At 33.3% G+C, this 23,054-nt stretch overlaps 1 protein-coding gene across 3 annotated transcripts; it reads right to left on the bottom strand.

The window, feature by feature from the left end:
• Window positions 1-23: 23 nt before the first annotated feature.
• Window positions 24-7,579, bottom strand: LOC18593054 (uncharacterized). 3 transcript variants are annotated; one of them, XM_018126192.2, is made up of 15 exons: window positions 7,377-7,579; window positions 6,878-7,044; window positions 6,634-6,755; window positions 5,203-5,426; window positions 3,545-3,614; window positions 3,146-3,342; window positions 2,739-2,814; window positions 2,580-2,663; window positions 2,418-2,497; window positions 2,195-2,321; window positions 2,034-2,093; window positions 1,883-1,933; window positions 1,640-1,798; window positions 585-717; window positions 24-384 (listed from the first exon to the last, which is right to left on the bottom strand). In XM_018126192.2, exons 4-15 carry the CDS (start codon window positions 5,355-5,357, stop codon window positions 212-214), a joined length of 1,365 nt encoding a protein of 454 aa, XP_017981681.2. In that variant the 5' UTR covers window positions 5,358-5,426; window positions 6,634-6,755; window positions 6,878-7,044; window positions 7,377-7,579; the 3' UTR covers window positions 24-211. The 3 variants fall into 3 exon arrangements, with proteins under 3 accessions (XP_017981681.2, XP_017981682.2, XP_088665250.1); XM_018126193.2 differs by lacking the exons at window positions 6,634-6,755; window positions 6,878-7,044; window positions 7,377-7,579 and adding an exon at window positions 6,501-6,611; XM_088809124.1 differs by lacking the exons at window positions 6,634-6,755; window positions 6,878-7,044; window positions 7,377-7,579 and having other exon boundaries at window positions 3,146-3,338; window positions 5,203-5,274.
• Window positions 7,580-23,054: the final 15,475 nt, after the last annotated feature.

Raw genomic sequence — 23,054 nt, 5'->3', positions numbered from 1 at the left:
TGTTACTGCTAGCATTATGAATGTCAGGGAGAAATGAGAACAATTCATACCTGCCAGGTTTTTTAATGTGAATGAAATAGATAGCTTATCATTATCCAAAAAATATATTTTGTAAACAGATATCTTATGTACAATTACATGATGTGAATAGAAAAAAATACATCTTAGAATCCTTGTCTGTTTGAACATGGTGGTTCTTTCTTTCCCAACATCATTCCAATAAGGGTTCCATCAGCGGTTTTGACAATGGGGTTTGTAGTTCCATGGTGCATGTGACAGCCACTGCAAGAGCTGAACAGAATGCTGGTACGAGACCTAAACCATATCTCGTAACTGAAAAATTAAAGTTTGTTGAATAGTTTCCCACAATTATAGGTGAGTTACCTGCATCAAAGAAGATTATACCATTCACACACATTAAAGAAGATTCTTGGATATCACCTTTGATTCCAAACTGAGAAACAGGTATAAAGAAGCATGTCAAGTTCCTCTTCTTTTCATTGTTCTTTAGGTACAGATGGAGAGGGAGGAAAAGTGGAATTAACAGAGGTTGAACATGTATTCAGATATGACAGAAAACTTACTTTGATAGGATTGAAGAACAAATAGGGCAAGCCCACATGAGATTTTGTCCAGGAAGCTCAATGATCCACAAACAAATGCACAACCATTAAGATCTTCACCAATTACAATACTCTGCATGCTGACTGCAGTTACCTACATTCATTTACAATTGGAATAAGCAACAGGAAAGAAAAAAAAACTAAAGGACCATAAGAAAAGGAAAATAAGATGAATAAAGTTTGCTGCATCAAAATACTAAAACTTTATATTGATTTAAGAAAGGAATAAATAAATCATATTTTAAACATATAAATACGAAACAAATGTCTTGACTCTAATGGGCCGAAGGAAACACAAGGAATAAATGAATCATACGCAACTAACCTATACGACAAGGTTTTATCTCCTCAATTGAATGAAAGCAGATACCGTAACAAAAATCACACACCAAATGCTGGATGTGATATAGGAATCATCTTAATAAGCTGATAAATAAAACCCATGTATTGTTATATTAGCAGTGTGCCTGTGATTTATGAATACGTTCATCATCACATCCAGAAAACTATACAGTGAACCAACAATCTGGCACATGGCCAAAACATCTATCTACAAGAAATGTCATTGACCCCACTTTAAATGTAATACTTCAGCTTTTTTTTCAATGAAATTGCTACTACAAATGTACGGCCGGACAGTGACTAGATTCACATCAAAGCTTCTGATACAATGCCAACTGAACTTACAACCATATATCTGCATGACGCATTAAATTTTGGACAGCATTTTGCTATCCTGAATAATTCAGCTTTTTCTCAATCAAAATTACTACTAGCAACATATGGCTGGAAAGTGGCTAGCAGGTTAAGGAAGGTTTTTAAACTAAGATTCTGATTCAAATGCCACTTCATTTTAACTCCAATACATTGTCAACAGACGAGTACACTCAATTGAGACAATCAACATTCAAGACAGCATTTTGCTTAGGTCACAGTATAACTTGTCACCGGTGTATGTCCCAATTTTACATTGCATGGAAGTAAATGAAGACAAAGGCACAGGGTTTCTAACATACCGTCATTAATGCATTAGCTATTCCAATAAATACCGATATGGCATACATGAATAGACTCATGCTTCTAGGTAAGAGAAGAATCCCTACACCACAAAACATCCAAAGAATTCCTCCGGCTGCATAATAAGCCTTCAGGCGTTGGCCATTCCATGCAATCTCCTATAAGGTTAATACTTTAAACTTAAGTATTAAAAAGAGTGAGATGAAGCTTTTCAAAGACAGAACAAGTTTTATGAGGCAGACCTGAAGAAGAACAGATACTATGAAGCTGCAAATATAGATAATGGCAGGAACCTAACCAATCAATAACAGAAGATATTAGGCCAAACATTCAACTCCAAAACAAATCGAAGACAGGAAATAATTCTAATGATGACAACTGCTATTCACATACCAAAGCTTTAGCAGACTGGGCCATCAGCAAATCATTAATCACATAGAATGCAAGATATGCCTTCACAAAAAGAAACCATCTTTAAGTTTAAAATAATTCCTTTTGGGCGATTAGTGAAAAGTATATTAAGCCACAAATCAAAGCAAAAAATTTATGCTTACTTGTGAAACATTGAGCACTAGTCTTGTAAGCACGTAAACAAGAGCAACTTGATAGTATAGAATTTTGCGGAACCAATATGTCCATGAAATCCTTGCATGAATATTTCCATGTATACCTTTCTTTGATCTACATTAGAATATAAAATTCTTGCAATAAGGAACAAGCTACAATTGCGTAACCTGCAAAACATGCTGGGGAATTCTGTTCAAAGCTACAGCTCACCTTGGTTCATTTGTTCCAAAATGAAATATGCCCACAAAGCAGCATCCTATGAATATTGATAAGTATGCAATCCAGCGGTACTGCTCAGTGGAGGCCAAAATAATGATTATGCCCAAACAAAAACACCTAAATTCAGGATCACATCTTCTGTAAAGACCATACCTGATTTTCAATATCAGCATAAGTTTTTGCTATGCTGATATCAAATACTATTAAAGCAATTCCATATAGGCTGAGATTTGCAACCTAGATTAACAGGAAATTTAATATCAGCCATGATACTCAAAAGCATGCATAAAGTCAATAGGTAAGGGAGTTGACCATAGTAAAGGCATTCCGACAGCTTGCTAGCACTACTCTGCTAGTTGAATTGAGAGAGATGCAATTCACCATGGACCTGCAATAGAAATATTAGAACCCAGGGAAATGTAATTGGATACCAAGATCAAAGGAAAAATATAAATGATATCCTGTCCCAAGAATCCAAATTAAAAAAAAAAATTGGTAAGAATTTAGAAGGAAAAAGAAAAAACTTCATCCCATCCAATCCAGTCATTCATTTTTGGAAACTGTGAGCTTTTGCCATGAACTCCTGCATTTTACTAAAGCTTTTGCTTTTCTATCTCTGACATTAAAACCATGTTCCCTGCCCCATTGTCCTGCTTTAAAGAGTTGATATGATATCGTGCACATTTTAACAGGCCAAAATTAGGCTGTAGAAACATTACATGTGTGAAACCTGAGTAGCAGCCCAGCCCACGTTAAAAATTGCAGCAAATGTACTGTATGAAATAGTCTCTACTGTTGATGAAAACGTAGCAAGGGCTTTACAAGGTAAACAACCACCAAAAACAGAAGAAAATGAAACAGCAACCAACATAGATCCTGCACCATGCCATATTTTGAAATGTCCAAACCTGTCTATCTATCAAGTAAATGAACAAAAAATTTGGGAAAGTTAATGCCACAAATCATTAGAAAAGAAGGAGATAAATCAAAAAATCTTGCTTGATATTAGAATTATAGTACTAATTTCAATCATGCTGCACATCACAACCAAGCATGTAAAGCATGTATTAGTGGCTATCAGATAACAAGTATAAAAACAAAGATTCAACATCAATTACCAGTTCACCAACAAAGATGGTGGCTAAACCGTCAGCTATCTGGCCGGAGAGCATGACAGTAGCAGCATCCCTACAAAAGAACATACATGAAATATTAGATTTACAAAACGAAAAAAAATAAATGAAGACATAATTTACATCAATGATTTTCAAAGAGCTCATCATACAATTTAGCTAAGTTCAAGTAAATAATAAGCCAAAACCAAGTAGATCAATTTTAGAAGCTTTTTATGTAAAAAAGAAGAAAATCATAAAATCTAAAACGTTTAGACAGTTCTTCTTTTCTGGTAACATAAGATCTTGTGTAATACTAGAATGACATCTAGCAAATTTGCGCTTTTATTTTCCATGATCTCAAAGGTTATACTGGCATCCACTGTGTCATACTCCCACATAGGTAGGATGAGATCCAATAAAGATGTGTTTTCTTTTGCATGGCTAGGGATGGAAAAAAAATATTTCCCTAACAGGTTTTGACCTGTATTCCCATGCAAGGATGGCTGTTGTTTTGAAAACAGCGTAGGTGGGTTATATCAGTAAAAAATCAAGGTAGGGGACTAGGAAGTCACTGCTTTACGTTGTCCTGCTGTACCCCCGCATCAGGATATAAATAAAAAGTTATGTCATTTTTTAATTTTTTTAATTTACATCATATAATGTATTACATCAAGAATTTTGTACATCGATACTATACGAGAGACTCTTTATATCATAAAATATTTAAAAATGCAATCTATATTAAAATGAAACATCTTTTTATGAAATAAACAACAATAGTAAGTTCAGAGTAAAACGGTAGAATGCGAGACATAAATTTTTCTCACATGGCCACGATGAGTATTGCAAATGACAACCCGAGATTGCAGCAGAGAAGGTTCCAGGTAAGGTATTAAGATATTGGGTTACAATTATGGGATGGAGGTGGGGACCCCACCTCTCCCACCCAACTGCCATCCCTATTCATGGTGATAGTTTTAAAAGTATGAGGGCATCTACTATTCCAACATAAGACCAAAGAATTCGAAGTCATTCTACTTCTGGTTACCATCTCTATCATTGTTGTATATAAAACACTTCAATCATCATAAAATTCATGTCAATGGGGTTAAACACAATCCTTCCCTAATTCTAAAACTTGATTTCTATCTTCTGCTGCACAAAAACCCGAGTCCTGGACTTCATTCCTAACAAAATGTGTATGTTTGTGAACATGACAGATTTAACATGCTTGCAATCTTAATTCTCCATTGACATGGATGCACCTACTGTTGCCAATTGGAGTTTTAAGAGCTTATACCCTTTTTTTCCTCCAAATGGTATGAGTTTTTTGACTGGATTTTAATGAAAGAATGAAAACAGGGGCATAAATAGCACCTAAATTCCTTTGAGACTTATACATATGTGAAACAATCACCAAAAATCTCACTTTGTGTAAACAAATGAAATGGTGGGATCATATCTATATTACTAGATTAAATTTTACTGATACCAAACTCAACATGAGATAGGTTAAACAATATGCACTTACAGAACCATTTTTAATTCAAAGCTATTAGGATAAACACACAAGTTAAGAGTCACAATTAGAAAAAAGAGGAAAAATATATTTCAAATCTATCCTGAAGCATGAATTTCAGACAGAGTACTAAGATCTATACCTTTGTGAGAGCCCAATGTCTGTTAAGAACAGTAAGAGATAAGTAAACCAGCATGCAGCCGTGATGTCATTTAGCATGTGACCCACACCATAATAGAAAACAGACCATCTTCCAACAGGCTTAGAGAATGAATCATCTTCAATCCTGTTACTCATTACAGTCAAGGAGGTGATGTAAACCTCTTTCAACTGTGTAAAGAATTGCAGTTCCTGATCAATCCAAACCTACAAGGAGAGCGGTCATGGTTGAGAGTAACTATTAAACTAAAAAACAGTACCACAGTATTTATATGAAGAAGCAAAGGAGAGTCAAGAAAAAGGCCAAGCAAGAATATTCACAAGAAAAATTTTGATTTTTTTTTTTTTTTGCTAAAATTAATACAATTCATTAGACTTTAGTATTACTAAACTCAATGAGATCACAAGACCTTCTTTTTTAGCATTCGGTGCAGTGACAAAAAGCTGCAAGCTTTATGATGTGGAATTTCTAAATTACATACAGTTACTTATAACTAATGCAGGACAAAGAGGAGTTGATTGAAGAATTTAGTCTTTAGGACTTTAATAATCACTTCATTTCCATTGTCTTTTACCAAATCATACAGAACAATGAAATAGGGGCTTTTTATATTACTATTATTTTCGGTATCTAAAGAGTGAAGTATTGCTAAACTTAATCCTGTAATCATTGACCTGAAATTCATGATCCCGATCCCAGCCATCAAGGTTTGTGTGTTTTTTTTTTTTTTTCTGCGGAAAAAGAGATCTAATTCATTCAAAGATGGAGGCAAGCATGCTACAAATGAAACAAACTGGCAAATAACTAGGCAAACATATGACCTTTTAAATCCCAGTTTTGACAGAGGGTTCTGTTAATCATATCCCCTGCTATATTCTCTATATCATGAAGCCTGCTATGAACCACCTCCTAAATGCAACTCAGAATGGCAGTATCACTTCTAACCTTTTTACCATGAATCCTATTGTTTCAATCCAGCCACATAAAGTATAGCACTCCAAACAATTCTAAGAACAACAGCAATCAAACCCTTCTTCTTAAGCTTCTGTTTTGCCATTCATCTTACAAGTCACATAAAGAACCATGAATCAATTACGGTGACAACATAAGACTGTTGATCCAAAGAGCAACATATAAAGAAGAAGAGAACAACAAGAAGGAGGACTTGCAGAAACCAAGAATATTATATAGACATATGAAATTAAATGCAATACTAATCAGATAGAACATGACAAACATCGTTTGCAGAGAGGGAGGGGAATACATAGAATCAGTAGTACCTTTACCCACCGAAGCAAAGGAGAAGAAAGAAAGGAGTCGAGGTCTATGTTGTAACATACAAGAGCAATTATATAAAGGGGAGCAAGCAAACAATGATTGAAAGCAAGAGAGAAGAGAGGTAGAGATGCTCACAATTGAAGTACAAGTCCTGGCGTGCAGGAAACCCGTAGGAAACCCAAAACAGAAACAGAAACTCTTCCTTTGTCTGAATTTAATACTATTAAAAATTCCATGGAAACCACGTAAAGAGACAACTGAAGGGTAAGAGAAAAACAAAGCAAAGTTGGAAAAAGAAAGAGTTAATTACAGATTTAGTGCCGAACTATATTAAAATGTAGAAATTAGTCTTAAAACTATAAAAACTGTTCAATCCCACCCCAACTGTCAGTCTGACACCGTTAAATCCGAAGAACTTGGGTGGCAAATGTTGTATGCCACGTGTACATGTGAAAGGTTGATTTTTTTTCTAGCGTCCTTTCTGTCTCTCCTTCGACTCCCGACTTCCGACTCCCGCCACACAGTTACTCATCAACAACCTAGAATCTGCACATGGAAAAAATTCAGTCCACAATCAAATGCACACAAAATTCAAGATAAATTTCAATCCGTAATCAAATTCATCCAAAATTCACAAAAATCCAAACGTCATAATCAAAAATTCACACAAAAATTCAACCAAACCAAACTAAAAATCCAAGATTGCGGTGTGTATGTGTGAGGAAAAATTAAACAAAAGGAAAGTGATTCTCGGAGAAAATTTTGGCTGTGAACAGAGGGTGGCGGGAAAGAGGATCCGCCGCCGAGGTTGAGGCTGTGAATCACGGAGGAGCAGAAGAGAAAAAACAGTTGGAAAGAGAGAGAAGTAGCCAGCTCACCCTATATAGGTTGCCATATGGCATCCACGTGTTCATTATGTAAACGGATTCAATTGACGCCGTTAAAAATATCAAAATTGAAGTTGCCAATGTCGTTCCAGAATAGGTGAGGTGGTAGAAATATTGGTAATGGAGCCAAAGTTCGTCGTTCGGCGCTTCGGCTCCGGGTTTCTGAACTCTGACTGTTGATCCTAAAATTCAGATACATAAGGGACCAACGTAACCTAGGAACAAGGGCGAAGGCTAGATTGTCAACACGGCCTCCCTAACTACCAGTCATTCCTAATCATACGTGATCATCATCATCGTCAATTCACCGTGTTACCACATATAATAAATTTGGTAAAGTAATATAAAAATAAATATATTCATAGTTAATTAAGGAAATAAAATAAATTAATGCATTCATAATTTAGTGAATAATTGCTATTTTATCATATTTAAAAAATATAATTTGTTACTTATAACCATGTGAAATGTGTTATTAACTAGTATATTTATTTTGGTTTCAATATATATATATATATATATACACATTTAGTAATTATTTCATTGAATTTTTTATTTTTATTACAATTTTCATTTAGCTTATTTAATATATTATTATTAGTTAACATTAATTGTTATTTTATCTAATACTACAATATAGTTGTAAAATATAAAAAAATAATTTTTGTTCCTTATGCATATATGTAAATATATTATTATTATTTTATTCAATTTTTTTTTTAATTTCAAATATTAAATATTTTAAAATTTATAAAAATATTCTATTTTTACCGAATACTTTATGCACACAACTATCACTATCTTTATCGAACAAATTTTGTCCTATTGTTAATTTCAAACTCACCGACTTTAATAAATTATCAATATCACTGTCATCATTGTTATTAATTTCGATATTTTATTAAATAATTTTTTTTCTTGTATCCGAGTACAATACGAGCTAAAGTTTAGTGAAATTAAAATTCAAGAATTAGTGATAAATTTTAATTCTATTCGCTTATTTATTAGTTAATTAACTAATTTGGTTAAATCAATTAATTCTTTCAGTAATCAAAATTTAAAAATTTTAATTGAAACCATTGAACAATGGACTCTTGAATCATATATTATTTGAAATATGAGATATATATATATATATAAAATAATTTTTTGATTAAATCTTAATTACCCTCCGGAAATCCGGACTAGCCGTTAACCAAACACGGGGCCCTCCCTGCCGTTGTGCCTCCTGTCTACCTCATTCCCAGAAAAATCCTACTGATTGATTAATCACCACCGCTTCAACGTGCAGTTGGCGTATAAAGACAAAAATGGCAGTTTCCAATCTGCCTGGTGCCCAATCTCCAGATGACGGGGACTCCCGCTTTTAGAATACAGCTGCAACTTGGGTTTGAAAAGTGGAAAATATTATTAAAAATTGTTAAAAAATTTATTAAAAAATTAAAAGAAATCACAAACGGACCGAGCCCTCACTCTAATAAAAGATAAGATAAAAGGGGTATGGGCGGGATGGAGTTTGGTTGGCGGCGAATGATCCATTGTGTTGCGTGACATTGTTTGCCACCTGGTTCAATCGATTAGATTCAAAGGAGTTTCCAATTCCACATCCAACAAAATAGGCCTGCTTTTGTTTTCTTTCTCCTTATTAGTAGTTACTATCATTCACACCACCTATTCGTAACGGACGAGAGACAATTGGTACCATGTAGCTGGCTACAAGTCCGGGAAACTAAACCTGAACCAAGAAAAATACAACACATATATGAACTAGTAGGACATAACAATGTCAAAAGAAATAGATAGCAAGTTCTATATATATATATACTTAACAGCTAACACTCATTTTATAATAATCTAGCAAAGCAATGTTCATGTTGCAGCACTCAAGATAATTATATGTTCATAAGATCTGAACAGTTAGCTGATCCTAGGACTTATTTCCACCTAAAATTTGCTATTAAAGGCAATTTGACAGATCTTTGAATGTTAACCATTTTCAGATTATCTAGTCCATAACTTAGTTTGAGATTACCAAGTGCTCAAAAGCATGCATTCTCTGTGTTGATATGAACAAAGGCATTAATATTGTGCTTCATGCCCATGCAATAATTTTTCGACATCCCAATTTTGTCTGTTTTCTTTGTTATTTACTCAATTTTGAGCTTGATTTGTTTTTTTTTTTAACTTAAACATTGTTTTCCATCATGTTTCTTAGGCTATCTCCATCTAGTTAATGATATATCCATCAGAATAAGAGATGGATTTCTTACTTATCAACAACCTTTTCGCTTTGTCAAATATGTAATCATTAGTTATAATTTAGTCAGAAGAGTTCTGCCAGTACATGGAATTATGTTAATCGAAACTGTTATCCTAAGAAACTGGCCATTTACTGGATACACCTCCAGCAGCCAGAAGAAGCAGCTACCACAAACTGGTTATTCTGCTCTAGAGTTTCACGCCAACCACTTGGAAGCTTTTCCAAACAGATTTAAGTATTTTCTTACCTAATTAAGGGTTTTGATCTCTTGACACTCGAGTATTTGACTCATTAATTAGTGTATAATTTTTTTATTTAAAGAGTAAAATTCGAATATCTTCTCACAATTTCAAAAAAAAAAAAAAAACTTGTCAATAATGATTGACTTAATCAAAATGTCTTTTATCATTTTATATCGCGTGTTATTAACAGGACATGTTGATATTATCATGTGACATCACCATGTGACATTTTTCACATTTCACTTTAATTTTATGACAACCTCACATAAATATAAATGATAAGTGGTATTTTAATTAATATAGTTATTTTGATTTCAATATATATACATTTAGTAATTATTTCATGGAATTTTAATTTTATTACAATTTTTGTTTAGTTTATTTAGTATACTATTGTTAGTTAATATTAATAATTATTTTATCTAATACTACCATATAATTGTAAAATATAAAAAAATAAATTTTGTTCCTTATGCATATATGTAAATATATTATTATATTTATTTTCTTTTAAAAAATATTAAATACTTTAAAATTTTAAAGATATCTTATTTTTACCTAATGTGCTCTCTATATATATATTTTAAAAGTTTTAAAATATTATTAAAAATTGTTAAAGAATTATAAAAAAAATAAAAAAAAAATCATGAAGGAGTATCGGCGGAATAGAGTTTGGTTGGCGGTGAATGATCCATTTGCTGCCTGGCTCAACGGGTTAGGTTCTAAGGAGTTTCCAATTACATATCCTACAAAATATGGCTGCCTTTATTTTCTTCTCCTTATTAGTTATTATCTCGTCAACTATTTGCTGTGTGTTAATAATACTATATGCTATATGCTAATTGATACATCCTCTCTGTCACGGACGAGCCAATTGGTACCATATAGCTGCAAGTTAGGGAAACTAATAGTATATGCTAATTTTGCTACATAAAAAACCTGACCATGACCGTTTAACACCCACCATCCATCCAAGCAAAACAATCAATTTGGAGAATCAAATAGCATATGAACAATAATGTAACACATTTCTTAATTAGTAGGACATAGCAATGTTAAAAGAAATAAATAGCAAGATTTATATATATAACTTAACAGTCAACACTTATTTTATATTACATGAATGAGAGTTACTCAAGATAATAAACAAATGCTCAATACCAAATTGTAATTAATAAAAATCAGTTATAGCACACAGCATAAGCCACTCAACATATACACCTATTTGAATTAAAGGATGACTATTGTGTTGGGTGAGGGCTGATCATGCATCAAATGCAAATAAAATGCAGCGAAAATAAATTTATAAAAATTAAATTACACCTCACTTTTCTAGGATCTCTTTCATGTCAAATTGAGTACAAAATTAAATTAAAATAAAAGTATATGATCATATCACTTTACCTAAATAACAAAGGTTGATGAATTCTTTGTTAAACCACCAAATCAGCCTTCAAAAAGCTCAACCACCTCAGCCCGGTTGTTGCAAACCAAAGCTGTTCAAGGAATCCTTGTGCAACCTCTAATGGTGATCCACACCAATAAATGAGAAAATCCTTTTTTAAGGATTGAGAGTGCTATGCCTTGACAATGTGCTAGCAAAGATGAGTTTCATAAACTCATAATCCACACAAAATTGTGCGGCTGAACACACAAAAATGAAGTGAATGAAAAACTATTTTTCTTCACACAATGAACGGCAAGATAAAAGAATTTCTAATGTGCCGTTCATTCTTTTTTTTTTTTTTAGCCATTTTCACTCACTTTGTTTGGAGGCTATAGCAAGGTATTTATACCTTGGATTAATTTTAAACCCTAATTACAAAACTATTTTGTAATTGCCAATTAATTCAATAATTTGATTAAATATTTTAATTAAGTCCTTAAGAAGTCCAATTAACTTAATTGTTTAATTTAATTGATTAAGCCCAATAACTTAATTAAACAATTTAATTAATTAAGCCCAACAATTTAATTAAACAATTTTAATCAATTAGGCCCAATAATTTAATTTTTTAATTTAATTAATTAGGCTCAATGACTTAATTAAACAATTTAATTAATTAGGCCCAATGATTTAATTAAACAATTTAATTAATTAGGTACAACTTAATTAAACAATTTTAATCAAGTGCTTGAGAAGCTCATAACTTCTAATTTGATTAAGTCCAACCTAATCACCTCTCCCATTTTATTTTCGACATTCATTTTAGGTGTGTGACCCATTAGACTTCTAACATATTGGCAATGAACTCAACATATAATTCTTAAGTTAAACTTAGAATTAGATAAATTTAAATTTATCATTAATCAAGTTAACTACCTACAGTTTATAGATCAAGATTGGGATCTAGTAATCCATCATGGCCACCCAAATGTTAGAAGAGTGAAAATGGTTTGAATCAACCTTTCAATGTAATTCATTCATTCATCATATATCTCGGAGATGATAAGAGCATGGTGCAGTGTCTACTCTTATTGATCTCCATATTATTTCTTAAAGTTTGATCATCAGCTTTATAAAGATTTATGAAACTCCTTTCATAATCTTCAAGTCGCCTTGGCCAATGACTTCAATAAGCTAATATCAACCAAGAATAGCTAAGATATGTCCCCTGCATCACTTGGAGTGATGATTCCTATTTTAACCACTCATTTGCCTTCACATGCTTCATGCTATACCCAAAAGCATCCTATTTTGGCATCCTTGGTTAGGCACCCGTAGGGATGAAATCAAAGCATAGCACTCCACACATAAGACAACCTGGTGTCTCAAGTCTAGGGAGTATTTACACAACTGACACATGAGAAGCATTGCATAGACACTTAAGTGAAATACCAAATGCACTTCTCATGACGGGTCATGTTCAGTGAACTTGCTCTCGTAGGCAAGCACCTACATTCTAGTTCCAAGTATCTCTATACTTCAATCTATGAGATCGATTGCTTACTTCTCAAGTAAGAAACATAGAATGTACCAGTCTCTAAGTATCATTGATATCCAGTCTCAATGATACATTGACCATGAACATTTTGAGATTATGCTTTGATGCATAAGGATCTCATAACTACAACCCATTACAGTTCCCTTGCAAGGCATATTAATTTCATGGACTTCATCTAATTAGACTTATAACTTGTTATAATTGATGTCTTATTGATGAAAGAAAACCTTTAACCATTCAACATGAATGATGTTGTTGCATGATTGGAATCAAGCCTTAATCAATCCCAATTGGCTGCAGGGCTCATCCCAACATATTGCCATTAGTCAAAATGTCATTTTATGTTACTTGTCATTTTGGGTTAAAAATTATCATATTGTCATGTTATCATGCCACAATAGTATACTATTATGATATGTCAATATGCTACATCAACGTCACATGGTATAAAATAACAAGTAAAATTTTGATTAACTATTAGTTATCATTTATTATGATATGCCAATATGACACGTTAGCGCCACATAGTACTTCGGCTTGGCTGCTAAAAAGCTCTTGGAGGATTAGAGAGGAGTATCAAAGCCTCGATAGATGACAGACAAGCGATGAAAAAAGGACCTTAGCATGATGGTTGATGGGCTCGTTGAGGATTAAGGATGCGTGATGTAGCTCCGACAAACGATAGACAAAGGATAGATAAAGGACCTCAGCTTGATGGTTGACGAGTTCCCGGAGGACTATGGATGGTTATGGGAGCCTTGATGGACAACAAACATGGGATAGATAGAGGACGTCAGCCAAGCAACTGACTTGCTCTGGAAACACTCGAGATGGGTGCCGGAGCCTCGAAAGGTGATGAATAAGGAAAAGACAAAAAACCTTGGCTTGATGGTTGATGGGCTTCTAGAGGATCAAGGACGGCTACGGGGAGCCCCAACGGACGACATATTGAGGACGTCAACTTAGTGGTTGATAAACTCCTGAAGCACAAAGGATGGGTGACGGAGCCTCAATGGATGATGGACAAGGGATGCACCAATGACGTTGCCTGGTGGTTGATGGGTTTATAGAGGACTAGGGATGGGTGATTGAGCCCCGATAAACAACATACAAGGGATAGATAGAAGACCACAACTTAGTGGTTGACGACTTTTGAAGGAACCAAGACGACTATCAGAGCTTTGACAGATGATGGACATGGACGAAGAGAAAATGTTAGCCTAGTGGTTGTTGGGCTCTCGGAAGATAGGGACAATCACCAAGGACGAATGGGAACGGATAGAGGACGTTGGCTCGGTGGTTGATGAGCTCCCAAAGGACTAAGGACGGGTGCTAAACCTCGACAGATGATGGACAAGGGACACGCTGAGGGCATTGGCTCGATGGTTGATGTGCTTTCGGAGAATTAAGGACAGGTGTCGTAGCTTTGTTTGATGAGCAATATGGACAGACAGAAGATGTTGACTCAGTGGTTGATGGGCTCTTAAAGGGTTAGGGGCTGTTGAAGCCTTGATGGATGATGGATACGGGACAGAGAGATGACCTTGGCTTAGTGGTTGATGGGTTCCAATAGGATGGAAGATGATTGTTAGAGCTTTCATAGACAATAAAGAAAAGATGGACAGAGGACGTGGGCTTGGTGGTTGACGAGCTCTCAAAAGATTGAGGATGTGTGCTAAAGCCATGATAGAAAATGGACTAGGGATAGACAGAAGACGTTGACATGATGGTTGATGAGCTCTTAGAGGATTGGGGAAGACTGTTAGAGCCTCGATGAATGACAGATAAGGGACGGACAAAAGACTTCAATCTAGTGGTTGAAGGGCTCTAGAAGGATTAGGGATGGCTTTAAGAGCTTTAACGAACAATGGACATGGGATGGACAAAGACGTCAGCTCGGTGGTTGACGATCTCCTAGAAGACCAAGAACAGGTGATGGAGCCTCAATGGACGACAAGTGATAGAGCCCCGTCGAAATTCGTAGGTAACAAAGGACAAGTAGACATATCCATCCCGATATGTTCTGCATATGCTCTCATCATTTGCTTAATTGCTTGATTTTGCCTTTAGTGGTAGTCTAGATGACAATCAATCTACTACATCCATTGAGTTACATTACGAGTTGAAGCTCTTTGTGGAAATTGTGGAGCAACTTGAGAAGAACTACTAGCCACTATGCAAACTCTTCCAAACGCCTTAAAATTCCAATAGTGATTAGAATTTTTGGTTACTACAACTTTTCCCTGTCATTCCATCGCACACCAACTTTCCCACACAAAATAGTTATCAAAGAAGGAAATCTGATGCCATCTTTTTTGGTTTAGCTTGTGTGAAGTATAGCATGAGAGATAACCTTATCAAATCTTGATGGATTTATGAGTTAGAATCGCATAGACCAGAATTGCTCAATCCTTGGTAACATCATCAATGTGGGTGGATGGGAGCAATCTCATCACCGCAAAATGTAACCATACTTTCAGCTCATTTTCCATTGCACTTCATTTGAATGAGACAGGCTTTCTATGAGAAGTTTTTCGTTGGGCTTCCTTAACACAAAGCTTTAAGATGATCCCATTACAATCTTGATGATCTCCCAAATATAGCCCCTATTCATCATTCTCAATGTTTAAAGTTCCAAAAAATTCATTGATGATTTGACTCTAGAATGGTACTTGTTTGCCATGTACAAAAGCAACACTATGAACATGCTCAAATACATTTACATAGAACTCCTTTACCACTGGCATAGGCGCAGCTTCAGGTTGGTCACAAAATAGTTACCAATGTCGTTCTTTAATCATCTGATGTATCTCATCATAATGGATTATAGGAATATTTAACCCTTATTTGGGAATGGACATTTTGTTAATCAGCGAAGTATAATATTCTGTTGAAGCATCAGTTGAGACAAACTTCGTTTGATCGAACACTTCATTTGAACTAGGCTTTGAATGCTTAGGGGCCATTACTGCAAAAATTCAACAAAAGCCAACCCAAAATAACAAGAGTTTAGTAAATTTCATAATCTAAAAAAAATAGCACAAAATATAATAAGTGCATAAAAAAATAAACCAAATAGTTTCTGCATAATTTATTTCCAAAATCACCAATTGTGTAAATGCCATAATCCAATTGTTTCCCGAGCCAAATTTGCAATTACTGCAATATACCCATCATCCACTTAGTAATGAGGGATGCAAAAATTGAAATTCTTTATTTAAGGGTCTAAGCTAAAAATTAAGTGCTCAAACAAAGAAAATGGTTAAGTTAAGCTCGAAAATGGTAAACTAAGGATAAATTATGTAAAGATAGGCTGAAAAGGCTCAATCGGTCTAAAGATGACCTAAATCATTTCTTTAAACATGTATAGCCTAGGATTTCGCCTCGAGAACGAATAAAACAAATTCTAGAATTCTAGACATAATTCAAAATGTTACATTCACATAAACCTTCTCTAGATATGCATAATGAATTTAAGCAAAAGACATGGTGCTTAACTTGAGTGAAAATCTCATCCTAATAATGAAACTTAGCATAAAAATTTACATAGCACTTAAACAATATTCACATGCTTCAAAGAATCAAGATAGAATATAACTAAGTTCTCATCATTGGATAGGTAAATTAAAAGAAAATGGCACAAATAAGTCTAGCTCAAGTTCTTAAAACAAGCATAAAATTAAAAAAAAAATTAACGAAACTAAACTGACCTAAAAATATCACAAAAACTAATAACAATAAAACCCTCCCGCAAACTTAAATTGCACATTGTCTTCAATGTGAAAAGCTAAAAAGAATAAGGAAAATGAACTCCCCTATTAATGATGGTAGTGGATTGAAGGTTCTAATTTTCTTTCTCTTCATGTTCATGCTTTTCAAACCTGTATACTCAATAAAACAAACTAAGGAGAAGTTATAGCTACTTATTTAAACAAAAAAAAACTAATTAAAATAACAACTAAATCGAAATGGATATAGCTTGGGTTGCCTCCCAAAAAGTACTTTTTTATAGTCAATAGTTGGACTTTGGTTGACGTATTCATTCACCTTTTAAGAAGGATTGAATTTGCATGGATAAAATTTGAGGTGAGAAAGTAACCTCTTCTTAAGATGAGGATGTAGTGGATTTAACTTAAGTTTTGGTGCTTGCTCAACCCAAGGTGGTTGAATAGGTTGACTTTTACTCAACTTCTTAAATCGAGTTCTTCTTGAATAATGCACTTTTGGTGTAGCCTTCAAAACATGTGTAACATTTGTGAGTTCTTCATTCTTGTCCTTTGTTGTTGCATCTTAAACCAAACCAGCTTCGAGGAGTTTCGTTGGATTTTCGATATCAATAGCTTCCTTAGGTGACTCATCAACTGTATCCAAAAAGGAAATGAGAGGCACATATGACTGGACTTGTAGTGGTGTAGATACTTCTTTCTCTTACTTAACTTCTTCATTTTGAACTTGATTGTTGGAAGTGTTCTCTTGATCTACTTTATCTTCATCAATTACCATATTCTTGCCATTTACCTTATCAAGATGCTTACCATATTCTTATCTTCTAAGATTAAGCTCAGTGTTATTTGGTAAGTTTCTTGAGGCCTATTGTTGATGTCATTAATAAGGTGACTCACATATGTCTCAATACTTCTCATTGAAGTTTCATTGCTTTGAATGACTGCATCCATATTTGCCATGTACGCATTATTCTTGGCCATGTATTGCATTAACATCTCTTCCAAAGTTGGCTTGTTCTCAAGTACAAGGGCTTTAACTTGTGACTGACAACCATTATGGAAAATAAGTTATGATGAATAAGTAAGATCTTGATCATTACCCCATGAAAAATTTGGGTGATTGATAACTCTATGATATAGAGTTATTTGGGTTTAATTTTGATAATAATTTAGCTTAGTTCTTGTGGTAATGCATAGAAATTAGTAAGTTTTAGTTAAATTATTTAAGTTAATTAATTTAGATGAGTCAATCTAATTTTAGTTAATTTTATGCTTAATTTAGTTTTAATGTGATTAAGATAGGTTGTTATTGATATTAATTGTGCTTTTGTAGGTGTTTAATGAAGGAAGAATTTTAATGGTAGAAGGAAAGCAATTTGAGGTGCAGATTTCCATTGCATATGTTCGGTATTTCAACTATAACTTTCTCCACAGAGCTCTAAATGAGATTATTCTTAGACCATTGGAAATATAAGAGAAAAAAAATGCAACATTTATGTTTACTACTGCATCCAGGTCAACTTGGAAGATGGTCAAAAATCTTGTCAAAGTTGAAGCACTGCAGTAGTCTTTTTGTAATTGCAATTTCTGCTAATTAATTGGTTGAGGCCACGGCTTGGTCGAGGTTGGCCGCGGCTCACATAGTCTAATGAGGAATTCCTAGTTGGAATTGATTTTTTTCTTCACCAAACTTGCCCTAACTTCAAAGCCTTATAAGAACAATCTTTCGGAGGACTTTTAGAGAGGAATGCAACACTAGATTAAGAGCTGAGAATCAAGCCATAAAGTCATTGAAGTTGAGAAGAAGTTAAGGGATTTAAGAAGATTTGGAAGATCAAGATTATAATTCTTGGGTTCCATTATCTTTTTGTTATTCTCTTATTTTCTTAATTTGATTTTAATGTTTAAACTTAATTTGATGATGATGTGTGACTTGATAGGAAACTAAGTTATTTATCTAAGACTATGATTGAACTCAATACGTAGTTTGATTTATTTTCCTCTCTTTTGCTTATGCTTGATGGATTTAAGTTGTTTATTTTATTCTGTTCTTAATGCTTCTGTTTGATTGGCCACCAATTAGATTAAATTGGAAATTTAAGTTAAACCATGACGAAGGAGATTTAGGTAGACCTTGAATAGAATAGCGTATGATCGATTACACTTAGTTGATTAAGTGGTTTGATTTGCACATAGGGTAGACATACACCTATAAGCCATACATAGCTAAAATTAGAGCATGAACTTAATGAATCTTTCTTTAATTTAATTTGCATACACTTAGTAAGTTAGTTAGGAAAGATATTTTTATGAGAAATTCGATAGAGACTTGTAAATAAACTAAGACTGTAGGTTAGTAACTTAATCTATTAAACTAAGTTAAGAGAAAGAGACAATAATCAAATGAATTATTGAGGGACATCATAATCTCAAGTCTGGTAGTCATTCGAATTTAATAACTAGCTAATAAATTTTAGATTAGTTTTACTTTTAATTTATTAGTTTATTAGTTTATTAGTTTTAATTTTAATTTTAATTGTTTGGATAAGATTAGGGTGTGTCTATTTTAGTACTTAAAAAAAGAATTAAAACAATTATCTGTGGGAACGATACTCTACTTTATCACTATATTACTTGTTAACGATACATGCACTTACGTGAGAAACCAACAATAGTGATTCTACCTGGAGTTGTAACTGTTGGAGTATGAATTGTTTTGCCACCCATTGAAGTTTTCATCAAATGGCATTGATTCATAATAGGATGAATAACAATCACTTACATGCCCATCTCCACAAAGCTCGCATGTCACAAAAGGATTCTGAAAGACATTAGTACCCCTTGTGTCAATTCTTTGAGATAAAACATTTACTTAGGCAGTCAAAGCATTGATAGTCAATTTATAATCACTAGCAACCCTCATAGGCTCTAATTTTTTAGATGGTCATTGATAGTTATAATAATTCATCACCTTAACTAAAAGTACATGAAAATAAAAGAAATAAACTCGAATTAAGATTAATCTGTGAATATTAATATTAGTCAAATAAATAGAAAACACAAATCCCCAACAATGGTACCAAAAACTTGTTGTCGATTTTGCACATGCAAGTATGCATATTGAACAAGTAATATAGACAATAAGTCCAGAATCGTATCCCGCATGGATTTGCTCCTAATTCTTCACTAAGTATTAAAATTATGACAAATTAATCTTATTCAAGTAACTTGATGTTTTAGACAATTAATTACAACTAAATTTAAGGAAACACTAAACTAATGAATAAAAATTAAAAATTCATTAGAGAAAGGCAATAGATTAAAACCTAGGATTATGGGTTCATTCAACACTTCATTTAATACTAGCTTATCTTATTATTTACATTCATGGGTGGTTCTACTAACCTAGAATCCAAAGCTATGTATAAGTCTTTGTTGAGATGCTTGCACAAATACTTAACTTAATTGGGTCACTATATGTCTATATCAATTAAATAAGGTTCATTAAGCTAGTGTTTTAATTTGGCTATGTATTACAATTGGCGTATGTCTATCCGAATCACGAATCAGATTACGTAAGTAACATGTACATACACTATTCGAACCTTAGTGCAATCTAAAATCTCTCTATCGAGCCTCAGTTAAATTCACAAATTAGTTAAATGTTGGCTAGGCAATTAAAAGAATTAAGAGCAAATTTGAATAAGCAAAACTATATCCGTTCATAGTAAATACAAGAGAAACAACTATTCAAATTACATGTTGAAATTTACCACAATCCTAGAAAAATAGTTTAGCTCATAGTACCTAATAAAAACTTCATCCAAAGAAAATTAGCCATTAATCCAAGTCAAAGAAAATAAAAAAAGCACAAAAGTAGAGAGAGAAAATTAATAGTCGAAGATTTGTGATCTTGATTCTCCTTCAAGTTGTCTTGCTTTCTTGCTTTGTTTTTGGCTCTTTTTCTCCAAAAAAATTGCTTGCTGTTTCCTCCCTTCAAAACCTCTGAAAAAGATCCTTTAAATAGGCTTTAAAAGCCCAAGTTTCCAAAATCGTGTCAAAAATAGATTTTTGCCACGGCACCCTACTGTCGGGTGCCACTATGGTGCTCCTCTCTTATGTTGTCTCTACTGCACTACTTCTTATTGTGACATGATTTCACCTTCTTTCAAGCCGAACTGGGTAAAGTGGTAAACATGAAAGTTGTAGCCTTATCTCTTATCTTTCTAATGATCAAAAATCACGTCATTTGGAATTATAAATTGAAAGATATGTTTAAAATACTAAAACATGTGCAGGAGAAGCATTAACCATACTTGCACAGTTCACACCAAATAAGGCCTTTTCATCAATTTTCATATGAAAGCAATCAAATAGATTAGCAACAACTAAATGCAAAGTAATTTAAGGCAATTTAACATAAAATTAAACTAAAATAACTTAAACTAAATTCATCAACATGCAATTGAACTTAACAAAGAAAAATAACTAAAATACTTAATTCCAGATCTAAAATCTCAAAGACTTAGCTACAAAAGCCCCCAAAATGTGACAAAATAACTTTATAATTTTGTCACACCCCAATAATTTTGTTGTATTTTCAAATTCGTTGCATGTCAAGTCCTTTGTATTTGGAGACAGACTCTAACCTTTAAGCCGGTAGGTTACCAATGGCATCTAATAGGTGTCTCCTTTTTTATGGGTCCACTTCGCTGTCCATCCATCTATCACACTCTGTATATGTATTTTGTTTTACTGATTTTGTAAAGGATATATACATATATGTATGTATGTATATGTATATATATTGGATTAAGCATGTGTAGCGCGTTTGAGCTTCATGTTGAGGCATAGAGCATATGATATGGTTTGTTTATAAACATGTACATAGGTTATAAATGTTAGGTATTCTGTACGTCTATTATCAGGTTCTAAGGCTTGCTTAGACTCAATAGACTTACCTGCTCGATCCTCGTGTCAATCATGGCCTGGTCGTGACATTAACCAATGTAATAGTAATAGCTTGAGCCAAATGCTTGTCGTCATTAGCATTATTAAAACAACCCCTTCTCTTGGCATCAAAAATAATCTCGGATTCCTTCCTTTGAATTTTCAGCATTAACAGTAACAAGATCCGCAATAGTTTAATCGAAATTTCTATCTTGCACAATTAATGCAATAATTTCTTCCAAAACACAGAATATTGCAACAACGGTAATTTTGATATTCTACTGCATTGCATTAAAATGCATTTTAACTCATAAAAGAGAGCTGGCAAATCATGAAGAACAATGTATGCAACTAAAAGTAACCATAAAATAAAAAAAAAAAACATCACTACAAAATTAGCACATCAATGTGAAAACAAATCTTTGCGGAGGACTGTAGGAAAGTAGCCTCCCAATGTGGTGTCGTTGCGGGATATCATGTGATAGAGATCTGAAAGAGAAATAAACATGATTTTATTTATTTTTTATGTAACTAAATTTTAAGAAACTTATCAATATTTATTTTTTAAATTCTTAAAAGTTTAAACTTTACGTTTATAATAAACTGACACTTTACGATGACATGATAGGGTATGAAAATTATACATTATTACTGTATTAAATATAAACGATGAAAGGACTTATGGTATATAACTCTACCGTTTAAACTTGAAAGTGAATAACGTGCAAGTGTTTAGAACTAGGAGCGTAATTAACCCGTAAAATATAAGCTCTTATTGTATTTTTGAATAGAAAGATCCAATACAGACTTTACCAACCTTATAATTTTCTTAACTTTAATATTCACTTATCAAGTTTTACGTACTCTAATGTGTCATTCATAGGGTATTATATAAAAACTATATTAATAATTCATGAAGCATGCAACATGAACATATTCTAATTATTATTAATATAATGCTCATAAATATAACAAAACTATATTAATAATGCATTAGCCTGCAAAATTGACCATTATACTAAATTATTATTAAAATAAGCAAAAGGGCATAGGATCAAACAGAAATATTAAAGATATAAAATCAAGTACATTTATCACTTCTAAATCAAGAATCACGTGTCACACGACATGAGGTAAAATTCTAATGAACTACAAGTTGCAAAAGTAACAATTTTTCTTTTTTTTTTTTTATAATTGGGAGAAGACGAATTTAAATTCTACTTTTAAGCAAGAGGATTATACATCTGTTAAAGTAATAACTTAGGGTGGGAACAAGTTGCAAAATTTGACAGCTGTTAAAATTCCGAATCAAACAACGTTTTGCCAACTTTGTCAAAATTTGAAAGCTGATAAAATTTTCGTTTGTTATACTAACTCAATCCATGGGCAATTGACTATAAATATGGCAACCAGATGTGAGATGAATGTCCATTAGTTCCTTCTTATATATATTTTGTAGCTGATTCTGGGCTCATTCGCCACTCCAGTGTGTAACACCCTTGTTAATTAAAGTAGCAAAGGTAAGGTGAAAGATTAATTAAGCAGTC

Source organism: Theobroma cacao, chromosome 8 (genome assembly GCF_053813885.1).
Source record: "Theobroma cacao isolate CCN51 chromosome 8, ASM5381388v1, whole genome shotgun sequence".
In the NCBI taxonomy this organism is placed as follows: domain Eukaryota; kingdom Viridiplantae; phylum Streptophyta; class Magnoliopsida; order Malvales; family Malvaceae; genus Theobroma; species Theobroma cacao.
The sequence above is the reverse complement of the archived record's forward strand: the minus strand, read 5'-3'. Positions and strand labels throughout refer to the sequence as shown.

Bases quoted from the DNA above. Each gene is read 5' to 3' on its own strand.
- LOC18593054 (XM_018126192.2), bottom strand. From the start codon at position 5,357: ATGAGTAACAGGATTGAAGATGATTCATTCTCTAAGCCTGTTGGAAGA. The intron at 2,815-3,145 runs GTAATGTTTCTA...TTTCTATTGCAG, and splicing joins GCTACTCAGGTTTCACACAT to GTCCATGGTGAATTGCATCT. The intron at 2,664-2,738 runs GTCAACTCCCTT...CTGTTAATCTAG, and splicing joins GTCGGAATGCCTTTACTATG to GTTGCAAATCTCAGCCTATA.